Source organism: Onychomys torridus, chromosome X, assembly GCF_903995425.1.
Source record: "Onychomys torridus chromosome X, mOncTor1.1, whole genome shotgun sequence".
In the NCBI taxonomy this organism is placed as follows: Eukaryota; Metazoa; Chordata; class Mammalia; order Rodentia; family Cricetidae; genus Onychomys; species Onychomys torridus.
Genome location: NC_050466.1, coordinates 63,769,142 through 63,792,242, shown reverse-complemented (window position 1 = coordinate 63,792,242; position 23,101 = coordinate 63,769,142). Strand labels below are relative to the sequence as shown.

Sequence of the window (23,101 nt, the reverse complement as noted above, 5' to 3'; positions counted from 1 at the left end):
GTGCCTGCAGAGATCAGAGGCGTTTGAGTTCTGGCAACTAGAGTAACAGTCATTTTGAGCCACTTGATGTGGGTATGCTAGGACCTGAACTCCAGTCCTCTGGAAGAGCAGTACACACTCCTAACCACTGAGCCATCTCTCCAGCCCCACATCTATGCTTGAATGTCTTCAGATGTTTCTATGGCATCTTCAGGCAAGAGACTCAAGTATTGTAGAAGGATTAAGTGAGTAGATGGGAAGAGATTAGTTTCATTTCAGAATGATGCTATCCAATAGAACTATCACATGAAACGTTTATATAATTTAAAATTTTCTGATGTCCACATTAAAAATTGAAAGGTAATTTTAATGTATTTAAGTCAGTATATGTACATATAACATTTTCAATATGTGATTTCTATAAAATTATGAATAATGTGTTATACTTTTTCTCAGTGTGATGTCTTCACAGTGGTATGTGTGGTTTGTAGGTGTTGTGTATCTCAGATTAGAGTAGCAGTCACACTTGGTAGTGCTCACTATTGGTGACCATGTTGGACAGTGTATTTTAATAGTAATGTTGAAGCCCTTGACAGAAAACCACAGCTCTCACAGAGATAGTCTCTGCTGAGCCAAATATGAGTGGCCATAGCTTGGGAACATGCATTGAGGTTGCTCTGCATGACCTGTTCCAATACAGAAACAGTTACATGAGCCCTTTTATATCCACAGAGCAAATGAAAGTCATAAGTGAAGGCTTTTACACAATACTTCAGTGAGAACAGCAGGTAGGCAGGTTAGGTTTTAGATGTTCTCTGATGACATTCTTAGCTTTTGGATTTGTGGATGCTAGTGATCTGCTAAGTATACTTTTCAAAGGTTTTTCCTTTGAAATTCACCTTATACAGAGGTAGGTGGTACATAGTTATTAAGAGGAATGAAGGTAGCTGAAGATAATTTTGACGCTCAAAGATCTACACTGTTCCATCTCTTCACAGACAGAATTGAAATGACCAGTCAGCCTTGCAGAGCTTTCAGCATATATGTGCCTTGTTTCCTGGAAACTTGAGTTCACAGGGCCTAAGATGGGCTCCTTGGCCTAGGTGGTGTACACAGTTGCAGATGCTCATCTACCTTAGGCATGTGGTAGAATGCTGGCCCTAACCCATGCTTTGTTCAGTCCTATATCAGTGAGCCACATCCATGTACCTGACTCTCTGGAAGCATCATGGTCAGGGAATTGATTACTCACAAAGAAAGAATTTAACAGAGACTAAATGGAGTATTTGGTCTTAGAGTCCTAGGAGGACCAGATGTTATTAGCTACTAACATGACCTCAGATAAATTATTTGCTTTGATTTCTCTGGTCGTCTTTATTCTCATGGTCTGCTTTATGTATGCAGTCAGAGTGTTGTTGCACTAGACAAAGAAAAGGCCTGAGGTTTCTCCTAGCATCTTTATCCTCTCAATCAGTCCTGAAAGCCTTAGGACTCATTGTGGAAGATTTTTTTCACTCCAAAGCATTGAGCAGTCTGATGAGAGAGACCAAAGGAAGATGTGAACAGTTCTGTGAGAGTGTGTGGTACTGTTGAGCATCAATGTTAATATGTCAGTGGGCATCAGGTCAGCAAGGCCTTGAGGGATTTACTGTTTACTGTTGGGCATTTTCCATGGATCTGAGGACCAGGAATTCTCAAAGCTGAATTATATTGTACACAGTCTCCCTCTGGCCTTCCTTGCCAAGAGAAAGGTTAGGGTAATTGCTCGCCCATGATTGCCATTTAGCAGAAGCCTAGGCCGCTAGAATTCCTCCAACTCTTGGACCAGTTTCTGCTTTCTGAATGCTGAGGCCACATCTGTGTTCAGGTAGAAGGTTACAGAGTGTTGAGCAGCCTTTGGAAATATCCCTGAGCTTGCTATCCAGGCAGCTTCGTTGCCTTTTCCTTCTGGCCTGAAATAGAAACCCAAGGCAAAAGATGCCCAGCAGCACAGAGGAAGGCTGCTTCTTCCTGCCAGCTGCCTCCTCAGCACACTAAACCACAGCTCACATCAGGATCCAGAGTTAAGATGACTCAAAAATACTCATTTGAGTTGGGATTTTTTGAGTGATCCTGATTTATTTAAGCAGGGAATATTCTCCCCACCCCACCCCCAAACAAAAGGCTTTTATGATACTAGAATTCATCAGCAACTCATGCTGGGGAACAGATTGCCATAATTTTCATAACAAGAGGAAAACTATCTAAATATTCATAACAAAATGCCCCGAGGTGCCTTCAGCTTATCACATCTGGTGTCTTCCTTTTTCTTATTATGGTTGGTGCAGATTTGTAGTCTTTATGGGGTAGAAACATGGCCCAAATGATAGGGCTCTTCAGTATCCTTCTGAACTGTTAATTCAACCTTATAGATTCAGAAGGCTCTAGAGCAGTGTTTCTCAACCTGTGTAGAATGACCCTTTCACAGGGGACACATTATCAGATATCCTGCATATCATATATTTACATAACGATTCAGAACAGTAGCAAAATTATAGTTCTGAAGTAGCAATGAAATAATTTTACAGTTGGGGTCAGCACAACATGAGGAACTATATTAAATGGTCACAGCATTAGGAAGGTTGAGAACCACTGCTCTAGATGTACAAGTAGGTTTGGAAAATAAAACTCCCTGATAAAATTTGTACAAGGTCAGATCAGATGTCTGAATAAAGTATGGTTGGAGGTGGGAGTGGGACACAGGCTGTGTTTCCCCTGTTACACCTCACTCAGTAACTGGACACAAACACTACCTCTGAGATCACTATCATCATTGACTTGCCTCTTGGAAATTGTTGTCTATGGTAATGACATATGGTAACTCACTGTCATCATTAGATCATTGATCCCTCTAGGTTTAGATTAGATACTGTATTTGATTTTGCCATGATGCAGCATAGAACAGTGCCATAGACTCATTGTCTATGTCATAGTGAGTAGAGGTTGAGTAAATGGAGACTTTTAAAGGACTTATGACATTGTAGGGTTTTTGCTCACTTCCTCTACCCAAAGCTTATTCATTCTGGTCCTGGGGATTTGGACACATCCCATATGAAACACATCTCCTCCATATTCATTGATGTCTTCATGCTCAGTATCCCCAATGTACCCTCTCTTCCTAGGAAGCACCCCAATACATCTGCTCTCTAGATTCAAAGTGAGGGTCTTCCTATGATGGGACCCAGCTACTTAAGTTGTCTAAAGCCGACCTTTCAACTTCAGTCCTGTTTTCCTGATGGCTAGCCTTTCTCCCAACATCTCCAAGTGTTCCATCTGAGTAGAAGATAACTTCCCATGAGAGGAACAGTGCCTGGGCCTCCGCTCTGAGCTAGAACAGAAAGCCTTTGCTTCTCGGGTTTCATTTTAGTTTTTTGAAGCGATGCTTCTTTTATAAACATGAGAGTAAAAGGTGTTATAATTAATACTTGTGGCATGATTGGAAAATCAAATTCCCAGCAGTGTCGAAGACCAAAGGCAATTGAACCATCAGCTTCTTCCTAAGGGGAGCCATTGGGTTGGAATTGACAAACATGGTACTGTACACTCAGAGTTTCATTTCCCTGTCTGAATGGAAATGGAGACTAAGGCAGTACTTACATGAGGGCCAGATCATTGTCTGTTGTGGGGACTGTCCTATGTACATCAGAGTACTTAGCAGCATCCCTGACCTCTGTTTGTTAGATGCCAGTAGCACCCTCCAGTTGTGGCCATCAAAAGTGTCTCCAGGTATTGCCAGTGTCCCTTGGAAAGCCTATCTTGGTCTGGATTCTGTTGCAGTAGAATGCCATAGATTGAGCAGTTTATAAATGATAGAAGTCTATTTGCCTCATGGTTCTGGAAACTGGGGAATGAAAGATACAGGAAACATGTCTGGTGAGGGCCCTCGAGCTGTTTTATAACATGGTAAAAAGTACCACATGGGCCAGAAAGAATAAGAGGTTGGGGATATGAGTTGGCAGAGTATTTGTCTACTGTGCACAAGACCCTGGGTTCAATCCCCAGCAGCACACAAAATGCCATGATGATGCATGTCTGTGTCATCACAGCACTCTAGAAGTAGAGACAGGAAGGTCAGAAATTCAATGTCATCCTCAGCTACACATGAGTTTGAGGCCAACCTGGGCTACATGAGATACTATTTTCAAACAAAACAAATCAGGCTATCAAGAGGGCTTAGTGGATAAGAATGCTTGCTTTGCAAGAATGAAGACCTGAGTTTGTTTATTTATTTGATTTTGGTTTTTCGAGACAGGGTTTCTCTGTGTAACAGCTCTGGCTATCCTGGAACTCACTCTGTAGACCAGCTGACCTTAAACTCACAGAGATTCTCCTGCCTCTGCCTCCCAAGTGCTGGGATTAAAGACATGCACCACCACCAGGCAGAACCTGAGTTTAAATCTCCAGAACCTATATATAAAGTCAGGCATGGCTGCACATGCCCTTAACTTCAGTGTTGGGGACTGAAGAAAGAGTCCTGGGATTGCAAAAGTTCAGATAGTTCTCTGACCAGCCAGCCTACCCAAGATGGTGAGCTTATGACTTGTTGAGAGACCCTATGCCAAGGCAATAAGGCAAAGATAATAGAAGACAATACCAGCATCCTATTCTAGTTTTCAAATGCATGTCCATGGGCACACACACGTATATCCCCCACATACCGCACACATATACACATAAAGGTAAAACATTGAACTCATAAACTTTAGCCACTTTTATAATCAATGTGAATCCATTTATGAGAGTAGAGTCCTTATTACTTAAAAACCTCACATTAAGAACAATCTCACAGCTGGGCGGTGGTGGCGCATGCCTTTAATCTCAGCACTCGGGAGGCAGAAGCAGGCAGATCTTTGTGAGTTTGAGGCCAGTCTGGTGTACCAAGCAAGATCCAGGAAAGGCGCAATGCTACACAGAGAAACCCTGTCTCGAAAAACCAAAAAAAAAAAACAAAAAAAACAAAAAAAACAAAACAAACAAACAAAAAAACAACACAATCTCACAGTTGGGCAGTGGTGACGCACACCTTTAATTCCAGCACTCAGGAGACAGAGGCCAGCCTGGTCTACAGAGCAAGTTCCAGGATAGGGTCCAAAGCTACACAGAGAAACCCTATCTCAGAAAAACAAACAAAATCTCCCAACATTATTGCATTAGTGATTAAATTGACAAGTGCATGGACTTTATAGGACACATTTATACAACACAGCAGAGCCCCAGTTTTAAACTACTAATGTACTTGTAGCAAGTTCTGTTAGGGTGCTATTGCAACCACCCTGCTCCTTGATGCATAATTAACACTCATTTATTGACTTTATAGTAAGCCTAGTATATATTTGACCCCTCCCACTACTCTTGGATGCTCAAAATATGACCCAGAGTTGAAGGTCTTGTCTAAATATAGCATGTAGCCCAACCAGCCACAGCACCACTATTGCACTGGTCCATCCTCCCTGTCCCTGATATTGCTAGGCTCCTTCCTAGCATTGCATCTTAGCTAATGCACGTCACTAGATAGTGATTCTCACAGTGCATTTCAGGGCCTATAGCAGCAAAAGCACAGCCTAGAAACCTAGAAATACAAATCTGCAGGGCCTGCCTCCGAGTTAGAATCTCTGTAGGTCAGGTCCAGTGATCTGCTTCTTTAAGCCCTGTGTCTGGGGCTGATGCCAACTCAAGTATGAGAACCTTAGAGACCTGGGTGCCTTAAGCTTCCCTGATCATGGGAACTAGCAGAGCTTGTATTTAGTAGATTCCTCATCCTACTCTGGACTTGAAGATTCAGATCCCAGGAAAGGGATCTAAGAGGCTGTAGGAGCAGATGTCCCACACAACTTTGAGCATGAGAAATGGCTTTGAACCCCCAAGTCCTGCTCCTCTGGTCAGTGTCCCTAGCATTGTGTAAATTCCACTGCTGTTTTCCACTTGAACGATGGGGTTCTATGTCTCCGACATTGTAGGTTATTTTCCTGCTTTAAGCTGGCTGTGGCTCTCATCCCCTCCCTGCTCTCACCTTGTCAAGAGCTAGACTTATGCATACTTTATTTCTTCCACTTTATTATAAGCTCCCTGACAGCCAGATACTAGTCTTATTTACCTAAGTTTGTTGTCCTCAGAGCATGATAGAATACCACCCCTACATGCAATACCGGAGTATTAAAAGCTCTGAAAATGAAAAGGTTTTAGTGCTTATAGAGTGATAAAACAGCCTTGACTGACATATACCTGTGTGTTATTTATTTCTCTCCCTTGGTCATCTATTTGCTATAATTTTGTTCTCAGAAGTTCTGTTTAAAACTACAAATTAGTAGTGTCTTAGAGAATATGCATCCCCTGAAGGGAAGAATATCTGATTATGATGTTAGGGGAACTCAACATTACAGAGTTGATCCCCCCCCCCCCCGTGTGTGTGTGTGTGTGTGTGTGTGTGTGTGTACGTACATGCACATGGGTGCAGTTGTGCTTGCTTTGGTGTATGTATCTGGCAGTCAAAGGTCGACACTGAGTCTTCTACTCACTCTACCTTGGTTTTGGAGACATGGTTTCACTGAACCTAAAGCTTACTATTTCAACTAGACTGGCTGGCCAGAGAGCCCCCAGGATCCACCTGTCTCCCCTACCCCTACCCAACACTGGGCTTACAGGCAGGTGCATGAGGCTACCTTCAGCTTTTACATGAATGTTGCTCATCTGATTTGGGTCCTCCTCTTACACAGCAGGCATTTCCCCACTGCACATCCCTCTAGCCCATAGCTCTCTCTTTCATTTTCCCTTAAGACATTATAAAACTCTAGTTTTAGTCATGATAAGGTACTTTCCATTGCTGCCCAAAGGTCTGGGGAGCTTTCTTTCTACCAGAGTCTGGGCACTAAGGGTTCATAATCTTAATAGATTGAAAGTGAGCCCAGAGAGTGTTCTGGATTTAAAGTTTTATCCTCATGTACATAAACAGGTTGCAAACATGTTTATTTTGTTTGTTCTGTTCTTTATTTTTTTTAAGCAGAAAGATATTTTCTTTGCTCATTTGTTTTAAGGTGTCTTCTTTCTTTTAATCCATTATAAAACCAGATGAAGGGAGTCTGGTCTGTTTTTAATAACATGTAAATTTCCAAAAGTCTAGAGATTGAAACAATGTTTCGGGGATAGGGAGGATGAATCACGCTTGAAGTTCTTCGTGATTCTTACTTGAGCAAGGTCCTTAAAAACTTGAAAGCTGTCCGTGTGTGGTGGTGCACATCTGCAAGCCCAGCACGTCAGAGGCTATTAGAATCACCACAAAGTGCAAGACTAACTTGGACTATATGATGAGTTTGACACCTGCTTATGTTACCTGAGATCCTGTCTCAAAAGCAAACAAGGCTAGCATGATAACTCCATTGGTAAAGGCACTTGCTGCCTAGCCGGAAGACATTAGTTCCATCCCTGGAGATCACTGGGTGGGTGGAGAGAAGCAACTCTCACCAGTTCTCCTCTGAGATCCACCTGTACTCAGTACCGTGTGTGTGTGTGTGTGTGTGTGTGTGTGTGTGTGTGTGTGTTGTGTATGAATGGATGGATGCATAGATAAATGTACTAAAATTTAAAAAGTTAAAAGCTGAAAGCTGTAATTAAAGTAGTGTGAGGCACTCTTGATCTGGGAGTGATGAGGTCAGAAGAGTCCATGAATCTTGGGCTGTATTCATTTTCTCTCCCCTTTAAATGTGTTCGTATGCTTCATTTTGTTTCTAGAAAGAATCCTTGCTTCTTATCAGATTATTTGAAGACTATAAGACAAAAAGCCTTAAGAAGAAAGGAATTTAGACTTAGGCTAGCTAATTTATTAACGTATTTTAATCATCCAAAGGGAAAGTAACAACAAAGTCATCTCAATTGCTGTATAAATTGTGCCTTTAGTTCTTTCTGTGTATGTTCATTCCGACTTGATTTCAGTCTAATTAAATCCATCAAATTCATGAACTGATGGGAAATGCCTGCAAAAAGTAATTTCAGTCCTTTTTTTAAAATCTGTTTGCTACTTACTTAAAACCTAGACTCTTTCCATGTCCAAAAGGATCTAGAGTTATCCTCTTCTTTAGAGTGTACCAAATGCCCCTTGTTTTTGAACTTTTTTCTGCACACATATCATCTTGCCCTCCTGGGAAACACAGTGCCACATCCACTGCCATCAGTTGATTGGTGTAATCATCTACTATGGCACTTGGGAGGCAGGGGGATGTCTGTGAGTACAGGGCCAGCCTGGTCTACAGAGTGAGGTCCAGGACAGCCCAGGCTGTTACATAAAGAAAGCTTGTCTCGAAAAACAAAACAAAACAAAATCTACAGCAGGAAAAGGCTTCTCTGATGAAGGCCCAGTAAGACATTGATCTATGGGTATACCTACCGTATGTCATTAGGAGGTCATTTTAGAAAAATAGTATTTGGTTTTCCCCTAGATCCCATGACCTATCTAGTGTTGTGTTCTGGGTCACTTTAGCAGTATCATGTATGGTTACATCTCATGGAGTGGGTCTTAAATCCAGTGGTGGATTACTCCCATAACATTTGTGCCACTACTGGATCAGTGTATTTTGCAGGAAGTCTCGATTATTAGGTCACAGGTTTTGTACCTGGACAATATTGATGATTATTTTTCTCCACTGGTAGAATACAAAGTACCTTCTAGGAGAATGAACTCTAGTCAGTAAGGATAAAGCTTCTAGTTGTGCACCAGCTCAATAGAATAATTAAGTGGTGTCCTCACCAGTAGACCCTTCCTTGTGGGTTATGGAGAGCAACCAATGGCCTTGGCAATAGCCTGTGATGTTTAGAGGTGGGCATGGTAGGGACCCTTTGACCAGTGACTCAACTAGATGTAATCCATTCCTGGCATGGGAAGTTTAACTAGGTGGCATGAAATGTCTGGATGGGGCATTGTCTCCCCCCATTAATTTTTTTGCATATATATGTACAATTGAGGAGGCTTCTATAGTAATAGGTTTCCATATGGTCTTTCAAGTGGCCATTAGAGTTAGTTGTTTCTCCTCGTACCCCTTCCTTTACCCCTGCTATCTCATCCCCCTCTACTTAACCCTCCTGTTCTAGTTTCTCCTTTATCTTTATAATGCTAGCCTCTATTTCCCCTCCTTCAAACTTATACTTACTACAACCTGATTTTTTCCTTTCTTTTGTTTTTTTTTTTTTTAATTTTTTATTCATTTTACACACCAGCCACAGATTCCCCCTCTCATCTCTTCTCCCACTCCCCCTCCTCCCCTCCTCCAACAGGGTAAGTTCTCCCATGGTGGGGACAGCTAAGCTTGGTACATTCAGTTGAGGACCAAGCCCCGCCCCACTGCCTCAAGGGTGAGCTAGGTGTCCAACTCTAGGTAATGGGATCCAGAAAGCCGGCTCATGTACAAAGAATAGATCCTGACCACACTGCCAGGGGCCCCTCAAACAGACCCAGCTACACAACTGTCTCCTATATGCAGGGAGTCTAGTCCTGTCCAGTGCTGGTTCCACAGCTGTCGGGCTCAAGGTCATGAGTTCCTACAAGCTTGGTTTAGTTGTCTCTGTAGATTTACCCATCGTAATCTTGACTCCCCTTGCTCATGTAATCCCTCTTCCCTCTCTTTAACTGGACTCCTGGAGCTTGGCTTGGTGCTTGGCTGTGGATCTCTGCATCTGCTTCCATCAATTAGTGGAGAAAGGCTCTATAATGACAGCTAGGGTGTTCACCAATCTGATTACTGGGGTAAGCCAGTTCAGGCACCCTCTCCACTATTGCTAGTAATCTAATCTGGGGTCATCCTTGTGGATTCCTGGGGACTTCCCTAGCACCAGGTTTCTCCCTTATCCCATGATGTCTCCCTCTATCAGGATATCTCATTGTTGTCCTTCTCTGTCCCTCCCCCAGCTCGACTCTCATGTTTGTTCCCTAATGTTCTCATCTCCCATCCCCTCCCCTCTATTGCCCTCCCTCACCCTAGTTTACTCATGGGAATTTCCTCTGTAAAACCTGTTTGATTTTTTTTTTTAAATGTAGAGGTACATGCCATTCTTAGCTTACAGGAAACTTGTAAGTACAAGATAAAATATCCCTATGAAATAATTGAAAAGCACACGTGCTCTTTCTTAGCAATATTTCCATTATGGTGATTATAGTGAACTCCATGGTGTACTTCTATAGGCAGTGCCCTGAAATAGGGAGGTGAGAGATGAAGAGAAAGGAAATGATATAGGAAGAGGCCTTTTTTTTTTTTTTGGTAGGGAGTGATGGTAAGAAAATGTTGAGATGATAACTTGTATCAAGTTTCTTCATGTTAGTATGCTTCTGTTTTGAGTTAGTACTTACCTACTGGATCACGAAACAGTGGAAAACAATTGATTTGCTAAGCTTCAGGGCAAGAGGTTCAGAGAAAAGGGCCCTCTGAAGCTGGTGAATTTGAAAGGTAGCCCATCACTGTCAGGACTTGGGATCAAATTCTTGACTTTACTAGTACTGTTCAAATATGATTACAAACATTGTCTTGTCTTCCAACAATGAATAAAAAAAACAGTGTTAGAAGCCTCAAGGTACATAGATCAGGCCCAGTGGTAGAGTGTTCAGCTAGCATACCCAGGCCCTGTGTTCCATCCCTAGCACTGCAAACAAAATGACCAAAGGCAGGCAATTGTTTGCCTTCCATCTCTAGGGAACAAAAATCTAACAATGCCATCTCTAAAAGATTGCTTTTTTATGATTTCATTGACTGGAAGATCACATTTTACCCCTAAACAAATCAGCAAGAAAGGGGAGTAAGATAACCTTATTTGTTTATGGCCATGCCACCCTGAACATGCCTGATCTCAGAAGCTAAGCAGGGTTGGCACTGGTTAGTACCCGAATGGAAGATTAACATTTCTTTCCTGGACAGAATATACCTGAGCAAGTGAGGATTCTGTGCAGTAGGAATGGGATTGGGAATGGCTGCTGGGAAGTTAATCCAGAGTGGTTGATCATGTTTTATTAACCTTTTCTCTGAAAGACAGAGAAATATGACATGCTCTTTCTTTGTTGGTCATGAGTAACTGATAGTCTTTCCAAAAAATGTTTCTGATTTCTATCCAAAGAGTTATATGTAAAGTTGGGACTCTGTGGGACAGTTCTTTAATAATACTGTGTATTCATGTTTGAAGTCTTGAGGTCAGGAAGTCATATTTCACTAGTAGAGTCAATTGGAAAAGTGATGAAGAACTGTCATTATCCAATTTAAGATGTTTAACTTTTCCCTCCCTTTAGTACATCTAACCAATTCAGACTTGGGGAAGTTTTGCTATTTCTAATTAAAGGGAGGTGGCACATGGATGATTCTCTAAGTTTAAGAATATGGGCTCAATGGGATTTAGAACAGGTGCCTCTCAGCAGAGGTTAATGAGCAAAAGCCATGAGAAAGCCCAGAAAACCTAAGAATGAAAGTTTGTACCATGCAGATGGGGGATATAACTACTATCTTCAAGCCACTGGACAGAAACCAAGAACATCTGCACAGAAGTAAAGTGATCCCCTCTCCCTATCTTTCCCCCTTACCATATCAACCCTAGAGCACACTGTGTCTTATTATGGATCATTGGACTGCCTTTATTTTATATGTCACTCTCTTTGATTGATAGGATGCTCAACAACATAAATAATGCATTTTGGTGATATAAAGTATACTAGGGACAATGTAATTGACACTCAGGCATATAGCTGTAGGTTATGATGTAGCTGCAGAAAGTAGCCTTAGGAAATACCTAATGATAGTCAAAACTGTGAGATTTGAACTCTACTGGAGAATATAGTAAATGTCTGCTCTAGAAAATACTAAGTTCTTTGAATTTTTCTTTCCACCTTCTGTCCTGAGTCTTGAAAGCCTGGTTTGCCAAGTCTATATCTCCCAAATCTCTTATAAAGGTTTTCACTGTCTTCTTATCTGGTGCTTTTTGATAGAGCTAACTTCACATCAGATATAGTTTCAAAGCATAAAACTCTGTACATATGTGAATTGATTTTGAATGGCCAAAGTATTTTTTTCCTCTTCTGTGAGGACTGTATATTTTCTTGCTCATAAATAGCCCCATCAAAAATAAGCAGGTTTGTACAAAGAGACCATGAGGTATACATGAATAAATTCACCCATCCTACAGAGAGCTCCATAAAAAATGTTTTAGCTGGGTTGGGGATTTAGCTCAGTGATAGAGCGCTTTCCTAGCAAGCGCAAGGCCCTGGGTTCGATCCTCAGCTCCACACACACACACACACAAATGTTTTAGCAGTATTTGTTGGTTGCTTATAGTTGATGTTTTTAACATTCAAATGCATTGGTGTTTATCTCTTAATACATAGTATAATAAGGTAATTTTTCATTGTTTTATTTGCTGTGTTGGCTTTATAACAGATATAAAGACCCCCTTTTCTGGTTTTGTAATATATGCAATAAGGCAATAAGGCAAAATTCAGGTCTGCCTATGTTTATTCTTTCAGAACATATCAGATGGTACACATCTGCTTTCTCAAGATGAAGGACACCATGTGGCCTTTCTACCTGAGAAAAGCAAATCAACCCGTTGGCATTCATGATGTTCTGTGATTCAGGAGGGTAAAATGCAGAGATAAATATGCATGAGCCCACCATAAGCACTCTTAGGTAGTTTTTGGAGGGTAATCCATTCTTTATGCAGCTGAACTATCCTGTTAAGCATACCTTTTTCTTGAGTTTAATGTGGCTCAGCTCATTAGATGAAGTGCCTTAAAGGTTGTATTTTCTTTTTTTCCTACAGCCAAGGATTACTGCAAAGTAATATTTCCATATGAGGCACAGAATGATGACGAATTGACAATCAAGGAAGGAGATATAGTGACTCTCATCAATAAGGTAAACAAAGATTCTCTCCCACCTTCTAAGTTGTAAAGTGCTTTGTAGTATCTAGAGAATATAAGTTTTCATTTTAGCCATTTTGTTTTGTTTTGAGACAGGGCCTTGTTAGATAGCCCAAGCTGGTCTTAAACTGCCAAGTGCTGGGATCATAGACACGTACCACCATACCTGGCTTGTTTTAGACCTTGAAATACTGTTTTATGGTCTCGAACTTGTGAGAAAAATTCGCATCTTTCATTTTGTTCAGGCTAGCCTAGAAAACAAACCCACTTGAAAATCCAATAGCTCTTTGTGTACAGCTGCAGAAGAGTCTATCCTGAAAGGAATAACCCAGAAGGCAGCCTACTTAGCTGTGGGTTCCATCCTCTGCACAGGCCAGGCTGAAAGCCCTGTGTCATCGGGGGCCCAAGAGGGGCTCTTAAAAGGCTCGTCATGCTTCACAAGCAGCAAAACCTTAAAGAATGTTTGCTATTCAGATCAAAGACAGGGAGAGTGCCAGAGAGAATTTTGCTAGTCTTGTTTGGCTATGAAGGTTGGATTATTTTATTATCATTACAGCCAGTGCCGTGTAGAAACCTGGAGAGCTATAAAATCTTTGTGAAGCAAAGCACTTTGATAAGGTCTTGACCACTCACAGTTTCTCCTTTCATGCAATGCCACTCACCACACTGGTAGCTAAAAGTCATGTTAGTCAAGTGGTTCCTAGATCAGTGTTTTTCTCTGAAGTACAGGTATTTTTATGATGGTTGAGTACAATGAGAAGCCAGGTAATCTTCAAGATGTAGAAAGTAGTTTTCTTTTTGTATCTGGGTGAGTGGCTAAAAGCATGCTATTTTCTACATGCCGGGATGACTTAGAGATCACCACAGTCACCTGAGCACTTATGGGACAAGGAAGCTTTGTCAGTCTAAAAGATGCATGATGCAGGTGGATAGGAAGGGGAGCAAGCAATTTGGGTTGGGGAAATCCCTGTGGCTGTTACCAAGAGAGAGGGGACTGCTATGGCATCGCCTATTTCTACCTGTAGATGCCAGTGAAGGAAGTGCTCCAGATGTTAAGAAGCTTCCAACCATCTAGTGATTATTGAGGGTTTTTTTATTTTTAGGGAGAATGTTGACCCTCTCATGGACTCAGTGAATGTAGTATGCAGAACAACACTACAGCTATGCAAACACCTTTCTAGAATAGTAAATTATTCCCTCTTCTAAGAACTCGTCCATCTTTTTACTGTGAACTAGTCTCCCCTAACTTAGTTCAGTGTAACTCCATGGGTGTTGAATATGGCAGGAAGAAAGAAGAGGAGGGGAACAATGCTCTCCTTGCTCCTTTCTGCAAGAGGCAGTTCCCTGTTCTTCCTACCCCTCCCTCTTCTTCTGAGTGCATTTCCTACTTTTAATCAGACCTGTAACCAAACAAGTGGGATAAGCAAGTTGTTAAATGGGTGTGAAGCATAATGCAAATACTTTAATAATTAGCACTGATAATTGGTTTTAGTCATGCAGGGAAAAGAATAGAACACTTTCCCCTTATGCTGACAGAGAATCAGGGAATTAAGTAACTGCCGTTCTTTGTAGGGGGATGCACTCACTGTCTTTATTTCTGTTTTTATTTCTAGAGGGAGGGGGAGGCTCTTTTTAATTGAAACCCTAGTGTGTTAAGAACATTTATGAAGGTTTGATAAAAGGAAATACCACCATGGTTTCTCTTTTACCTGAAGATGGCAATTTCATTAAGACCCCATCCTCCAGTCCTTGCCACTTGAATGCATTCTGTGCAGGATAAAAACACACTCGTTTCTTGATTTGTTGTCCTGTATGTTGCAGTCTAGGATCAGTCTCATAAAAGGAGTCTGATTTAGGGAAGGGAGATCTTGGTCTGAAAAGTAACCTCTACCAGTCCCAGCCATTCAGTAGGTACCCATGAACAGAAGAATGTGACAGGTTCCTTTCAAGATGGTCTTCTGTGGGCTGCACACCATTTCTCTCCTTTCAAATGTTAATACACTTGGAAGTGATTTTCTAATATAACGTGATGCTGCCATTTCCCCGATACACATTTGTTTCCTAGGCCAAGAATACACATACTGTTAGGCAATTGGTCCCTAACTCCACACAGCCCCACAAGCCCCTTTCTCACTCAAGTTCCTGAGCATGCAAGTGAGCCCAGGCTTGCTTTATTGGCTTGATGAACAGTCTGAGCCTCCTCCTCAGCTGCTGAGAAGTGCTCTGATGGTGGTGAAGAATGGAGGTGCTTTCTCCAGATCCATCTACCCTACTGCTCCATCCTTAGCATCCCAGCATCGTCTTTTTGACACCCCATAACAATGTTTCATTTGGGACTCTCGTGCACCAACCAAAGTCTTCAATGGCTTTTCTTCCTTTTGTGGTAAAATCCAGTCTGGAGATATGCTACTTCTTCCCTCAGACATTTTGGCTTTGGAACATGTAACTTTTCTCAGAGACCTACCATATGTCCCCATCTTATTCCTTTGTCCTCATGGGACTGACCTTGAGAATGTACATACCTGTAGGAATGATCTCTGACTGTCCACTTAATTTTTTTGTCTTTAAAAAGGCATATTTATTTGTTTAGTGTGTGTATGTATGTATGCGTGTGTGTTGTGTTCATGACAGCTAATATCGAAAGCAGACTTAACTTACACTGCTTAAGTAATTTATGAGTTTTTTGGTTAACCAAAATCAGTTATGCCCTATTATCTTGTTTGTATTATTGTTTTATATGATCTACTGAGAAAGCAGGTCTCTTACTATCCTCTACTGATGCAGATTTCATTTTTATTGTCATAACATTTCTACCAACTTTGTCCTTGAAAGTGGCATGTTAAGATAATGAGTCATGTAGGCTTCCAGCTCAGGGAAACCAAGGTATCACAGTTTCTGATTAATCTTTGGGCATGTGGCTTGACCCTCTCTGCGCCTCAGTGTCCTCAGCCATTAAGCCAGGGCCACACAGCTTACTGTGACTCTTTGTTAAGACACGGAATGAGGCATGTCTTACAGGAGTGAATCTGCCTGCCGTAACTATAACCCTAGCTCTTGTCAACGTCAATTCTGGCTTTTCCTTCTTAAACTTTAGCAAAAGGAATCTTAAGCTCTGAGCCTGGTCCCTGTTTGCTGTTAGGAATGAATACTAGAGCATTAAGTAGGTAAAGGTGGTCTCAAAAATCCACCTGCAATAGTTAAGAATTCAGTGGGTGAAGTTTTAGCAAGACTTTAGAAAGAAAATATGCCATTATTTTTTTTTTTGTCTGCTGAAAGTGGGAAAAATGGAATATAAGCCTGTAAAAACCCTGCTGATATTATAAGAATTCTTACCTCTTCTTAAGTTGATGAGTCACCCAGAAATTCACTTAGATGATTAGAAGCTATCCTAAAATGAATAGCTTCATCACAAGTGGTTAAATGTGCGTTTTGCTGTACCTGTACCTGTTTGTTGTACATGTGAGTTGAGGTAGAAGAGCTGAGGTGCCGTTTTTTCACATTTCCGTTATATTTGCTATGTGAGTCCCTACGACGTCCCCACCTGCAGTGGAGGTTTCCTTTGGCTGTCAGCTGAGGCGACTTCCTTTGCCCTGCTTTCTGTGCTGTGGCAGGAGTCACAGAGCAGGCACTGGCCTCCTTTTTCAGCTCGAGATTGTCATGTGTGTGGCTTTCTAGAAAATGAGTCAGACACCTTTAGTGGGTGTCTGCGAGCCCTCTGTGGGTCCTGAAATAAGATGCAAAGATCTGAACTATTTGTGTGTCCCTGGAAACTAGGATGAGATGTGGCAACCCGATTTGTTTTTATTTAGAAAGGAGGCTTGTGGATTTGGGAACATTTTGATGTGTGCAGAGCACACCTGTGTTTAGCTTGTTATTTCTAGTCTCTTAAAAATAGCTCCTGTGTCTCTGTGCTTCTGCCGCCTCCATCCCACTTTTCTGATTGACGTTCAGAGTATGTGCAGGAAGGGTTCAAAGCCTCTGGGTGTGGTTTCTGCCTGGTTTTCTTTTTTTTTTACTTACTTAGAGACAGGGTCTCACATAGCACCAGCTAGCCTTATACTCACTACGCGCTGAGGCTGGCCTGGAATTCCTGAGTGCTGGGGCTACAGGCCTGTGCCTCAACACCTAGCCCGGGGTTTCTAGTGGCAAAGCTCACTGGAGAAGGGCTAAGAGCAGCTTTGCAGAAAGCTCATGGATCCACAGTGAGGTCAGCTGCTGCTGGAGCGGGTGCTTGCTGTGACTAGCACCCACTAAGGGCAGAGTAAAGCCAGCTGGGAAAGTGAGCCTATCGTCGCAGCGCCTGCCCCCCCCCCCCATACAGGAGGAAGGCTTTCCTACTGACTCCTTAGTAAATGATGCTCAGAAAACAAATTTCGTGGCTAGCCTGTTTCCCTACTGTGCAGTCTTCATTGTTAGAAACCTGATTTCAACCATTAAAGTTAGTGCTTAGGAATATAATACTGTTGGCCGGAGTGGTGGGGATGGCCAGAGTGGATAGCTAGATGACGTGAGGTACTATTGATGGTCATGGAAGAAAGCTGGTGGATGTCCTCTAAAGAGGGAGGGAGACCATGGAACTACATAAAGGTAGTTCCTAGCATTCTGACCTGCAGGAGTATGGCAGTGCTATCTTGAATCATAAGGATTATCTTCTGATACCCACTGGCAACAGTTTTAATTTGTACACTGTCTTCTTTCCTTTACAATCCTCACTCCTTCCTTCCTTCATTGAAATACATTTGTGATATACCAGGAACAGGTGATAGGGTTACAAAGGTGAATACAAGTTCTAAGCTTAGAAGTTTGTTTTTTCCTACTTCCAAATATTTGGAGCTAGACATGTCATGGGGATGGAGTCAGATAAAATACTAACCCACCCAACTTCTTTCACTGCTACTTTGGCATGTCTTCATGTCTCTCTTTTTTCTCAGGCAACGCTTGCTTGAACATTTATTACTCACGAGATGTGCTGGCAGGGCCACTGCCTCCCAGTGCAGCATTTCGGGCAGCCATTAGCAAAATTCCAGACACCTCAGCACCATTCCTTTCTCCTCAAGGGTCTATCCAAAGTTCAGCATCTTGCCTCATCCTCAGAGTAGGGATAGGAGTCACCTAGGACCACAAGTGTTCTTTTCTGATCACAGAAGAGGAGCAGAGACCCAGAACATAGAAACATTAGGACAGGCATGTCTTCTGACTTCCCATTGAATGGGATGTGGGGGCCAGACAGGGTGGCAACTCTGGACAGAGTTCATTTCCTGTGGGGCTGTCAGACATGTGTGGTAGGTGCAGCTCAACCAGTCCCAGGGATGACTGTTATCCATTCATTGACAGTAATCCAGTGTTGCTTGGTATCCAGTGCTAGCATCTGGACTTTCCTGTTTAATTAATGATATTATTACTACTAAGAATTTGTTTCTGACCTATGAGAATCTATCACTTTCCATCTAGCCTGTCAACAGGAAAGGATGTGCCAGCCAGGGCTAATGTCACTTATTTTTTAAAAAAAATATATTAATTTTATTCATTCTTTGACAGTTCAATACAATGTGTTTTAATCATATTCACTTCCTCAACTCTTCAATTCACACCCCCACCCAAGTGTGTGTCATTTAAAACAAAAAAACCCTCCCTATTTTATGTTGCCTAAATATTCTTAGATATATGGTCTTTTACTGGAGAGGCATAGCAAGAGCTACATAGTTTCCCAGAGCAAATTGTCTCTTCCTCTCTGATAGCTGACAATTGCCAGTAGTCCCATGGCTTTTGGTGGGATTGTGCATTGAACCATGTCTCTCCTTGCTGGGATTTAGTCTGGCTTGTGCTTGCACGGGTTTGTACATGCCATTGCACCAGCTGTGGGCTCCTGTGCACCTGCCATGCTGTGGCCAAAAGATAATGTGTCCTTGGAGTCATCCATCTACCACCTCAGGCTCTTGCACTCTTTTCTCCCCTTCTCCCACAAAGATCTCTGAACCTTGGGAGGGGGCTTGTGGTATGTGCTTCCCCTTAGGGATCAGTAACACCAAAGACCTTTTGAAAAAGACATAGAGAAACTTATTACTATAGAAGCTTCTAAGATACACACAAACACACACCTATTACTATAAAAACTTCTAAAACACACACACAGAGAGAGAGAGAGAGAGAGAGAGAGAGAGAGAGAGAGAGAGAGAGAATTGAGTTACCCCATAACAGAATAGCAATGCTCTCACTAGATATCAGAGGTTAACAAAAAGTCCAGTGCTAGGTATGAGTTTTTTAAAGACAGGGGTCTCACATAGCCTAGGCTAACATCAAACTCATTATTGTCCTTGGTGCTCCTGCTACTACCTCTCAAGTGCTGGGATTACAAACAGATTACACTACACTTGGTCCACATGGAACTGGAGATGAAACCCAGGGCTTTGTGGCTGGATGCTCTGCAAGCACTCTATGTTTTCACTGTGCCCCATCCTGAATCCCTGATGTCAATTAGTACTGTGTGTGATGTGCACCCTCCATTTGCTGTCTTCTGCTTTCCCATATGGAGTGGATTTGGATGATATCTTTTCTTCTAGGTCTAGGGATTGCTTAGCTCCCTGTTTACTGTTACTGTTACAAAAAGAAAGAAAGAAAGAAAGATTGGAGGCTTTATCTCCTTTCCAAGTCCTTCAATGATGACATGTTCTGAGGTTTTAATGTTCAGTTTTCCCTTCCTCTGCTCTTCTTCATTAACTCATTAATTAACTGAAATATCTATGTACAGGGAAGATGCTTTCAGGCCTCCTTGCTTCCTACAAGAAGTAAGATTGCTTCCACAAATACAAGTGTTCTTAGGGAATCTCAGGGAAAGATCTTTAGCTTGATATAAAAAAAGCCACTCAACTAAATAGATTGCTGGCCTTGACCCTTTCTCTCAGAATTGCTGAAGCTTTTAGCAGAGCTAAAATGCTAGGATTAAAGGAGGTTCCATGGGTGAGAAGTAAATTAGCAGGTGTCACCCTAAAGATGATGACATCCTGACAGCCCCATTAGAAGGACATGTTTTATGAGTGAACGAGGAAGCTAAGCACAGGTCTGGGATCATCTGTGTTTGCACACATTTGAAAATGTCAATGTCCAGCAAATACTCATTTATATCATAGAATTTTTTTCTTACATACGGCCCATCTTGTTAGACTAGGTATATCCTTATTTGAGACGCAAGTCACAATGTATATATTCTTCAGAGCATTGGAAAGTCAAAGGAATATTGCTTGTTGCTGTCTTCCTCTTAAAAGTGGGTAGGATACTCAGATGGATAAGAAGAATCATAATTCCTTAAATGCATTGGATAGAAACGCTTCCTCACTGTGCCTGGCATAGCTTTTCACATGCAGGATTTTAACTGAGATGAAAATGTAAGGCTTGGGGAGGGAGAGGTCCTCCTTTTGGTTTACTAATAGCCAGAAACAGTGTTACCCAAAATTGGGGTGGCTCTTAATATGGTTCCTTCCTTTGTAGATGAGTTTATGAATGGCACAAATTTCCAGGTTCATAGGCCTTTGCTAATTAGATGAAACTGTTTAAAGGGACCCTCTGATTATTTGTTCAATCTTATTGTCATACTCCTAAGCACTAATCTTAAGTTGCAGGACATCAGCAATCCTTGCAACACTATCCTGAAACACTGCTTCTAGTTTCTATTTCTGTTTTAAAATTTATTTCTATTTCTGTATATGTTCATATGAATGTATTGGGTGTGTGTGTGTGTGTGTGTGTGTGTGTGTGTGTGTGTGTGTGTGTGTGTGCGCGCGCGCGCTTCCACTCACCCATGGAGAGTAGAAAAGGGTATTCGAGCCTCTGGAGCTGGAGTCCTTATGAGCTGCCTGATTTGGTGCTGGGAAGTGAACTCCAGTCTTCTGCTAGAGTCAGAAGCACTCTTAACTACCTAGGCACCTCTCTAGCCCAGGTTAAAATTACATTTATTTATTACTTGCACGTGGGGGACATGGGTCTGCCTCTGCTTGAGTGTGGAGGTCAGAGGACATCCTACAGGAGTCAGTTCTTTCCTTCTACCATGTGGGTCCCAAGAATCAAACCCAGGTCATCAAACTTTGCAGCAAGTTCTTTACACACTGGACCCACTGAGCCAATTTGCTGGCCTTATCCCTACATTGTTCTACTAGCTACATATAACCTTGGGTACACTGCTCATCTCTCCTTGCCTCAGTTTCTATATCTGTGAATCGTGGACAATAATAGCACCTACCTCCTGGTGTTGCAAAGAGGAAATAAATTGAAGTGGGTGCTGTGGTTTGAATATATTCCTCAAAGTTCGTGTGTTCAAAACTTAATTTCCAGCACAGTAATTGAGAGAGGTAGGACTTTTAAAGATGTGAGTGGTGTACGAGGGCCATGCCTTAGACTTATGTTAATGCCATTATTGTGGAAATGGGTTCATTATTGCTGGAGTAGGTTCCTGATAAAAGGATGAGTTCAGGCTCCCCTCCCCTTTCTCTTGCCCATGCTTTCTTGCCTTTCCGTCTTCTATCCTATGATAATGCTGTAAGATGCAGGCCTTTCAGCCTTTGGTGTCCCCTCGTATGCCTGTAAGAACTAAATCTGTTCTTTGTAATTTATCCAGTGTCAGACATTCTATTATAATGGTACAAAACAGACGAACACAATAGGCAAAGCACTTAGAAAGCCTCGCCAATAGTAACTGCTATATAAATGTTAGCAGCTATTATTTCCTGATGATAAATTGCTAAATGTAATGCTGCATCAGTGTATTTTGAGGGCATTTAAGTGATGTTCTGAAAGATGGTGCTAATTTAGTCTCCCCACAGGAGTGTGTGCAAATGTTTCCCAATCCCTGTCATCCCTGGATATTACCATTCTTTTTGTTCTCTGCTAATATCTTTTAACCTCTGCAAATTTGGCGCTCTAAAAATTATTAGTGAGCTTGAAATCTTTGTGCATCATTTTCCAATTGATTTTTAGAAAATACCCTATGTGCATGCCATTAACCTGTCATTTTTTTCCATTACAAATATTTTTTCTTAGTTTATGACTCATGGAGATATTTTAGTAAAAAGTCATTAAAATAAACATCTTTTGGACTCACAGTTTCCTCATTTTATAGTTAACTGTATGGTGAAGTAAAATTTATCATTTTAAAGAGAGTTTTACTTAAGGCTTTTATGCTGAGCCCTAGGTGGAGAGAATAGCGGGTGATTAAACGCGCTCCTGTCTGCCTTCCTCGGGGCTCTCAGAGGTTCTATTTAAAGCTTCTACCCTTTTGGTATTTCTTCTATTGGCATTTAAAGAGCCCCTAGGATTCTGCATGGATTCTTACAAGGATCCTCCTGTCCTAGACAAGGGCTTGGCAAACTTCTGTAAAGGGCCAGAAATCAAGTATTTTTAGGCTTTGTGGGCCTTACAGTCCCTTCAGCAACTGCTATTCTGACATTGTAGAGGGAAAGCAGCCATAGAGGTAAATGAGTGTGTTTGGTTGAGTTCCAGTAAAACTTTATGAACATTTAAACTTGAATACTGTGTAATTTTCATATTGTTTGAAAATTTATTCTGCTTTAAAAATCATTTTAAAATGTAAAAACTATTCATAGATTTTGGCCCATAGACTGTACTTTGCTGACCTCTGGGACAGAATATCTGGAAGTAGACCCATGAAAATCTAGCCAGTTGCTGCATGTCTTAACACTGGGGAGGCAGAGGCAGGCAGATTTCTGTGAGTTCGAGGCCAGCCTGGTTGGTTGACAGAGAGTGAGTTCCAGGATACATAGAGAAACCTTGTCTCAAAAACTGAAGAAAAAGAAAATCCAGCCAATTAACTTTTAACAGGAATGCAAAAATACTTTGAAGAGTTTAAATCTTGGGCTGGAAAGGTGGCTTGGGTGGGGGTTGGGGGGGCACTTGCCTCTAAGCCAGTGTTTGATCCTTGGGACTCACATGGTGGAAGGAGAGAGCCAACTCCTCTGACTGTCAGATTTGTGCAGTGGTGTGCTGTGCATACACACACACACACACACACACACACACACACACACACACACACCACATGCACAGAGCTTTTTTTATAAGTTTAAATCTTTTCAAACAATGGTGTTGGCATGAACAAAACATGAACTTTAATCTAAACCCAACATGCTATGAAAAATTTAACTCAAAATAAACCTAAACCTACATGTGAAATGTAAAACATGGTTATTCATGAAATTA

The 23,101-nt window shown here is 41.7% G+C and overlaps 1 protein-coding gene across 8 annotated transcripts in view; it reads left to right on the top strand.

Moving 5' to 3' along the window:
- Sh3kbp1 (SH3 domain containing kinase binding protein 1) overlaps positions 1–23,101 on the top strand; it is a 333,950-nt gene that overhangs the window by 229,024 nt on the left and 81,825 nt on the right. For all 8 annotated transcript variants that reach the window (XM_036174398.1, XM_036174396.1, XM_036174397.1 and 5 more), the window contains one exon: positions 12,796–12,890. In XM_036174398.1, coding sequence (XP_036030291.1) covers positions 12,796–12,890 — 95 coding nt within the window. The remainder of the gene's footprint in view (positions 1–12,795; positions 12,891–23,101) is intronic.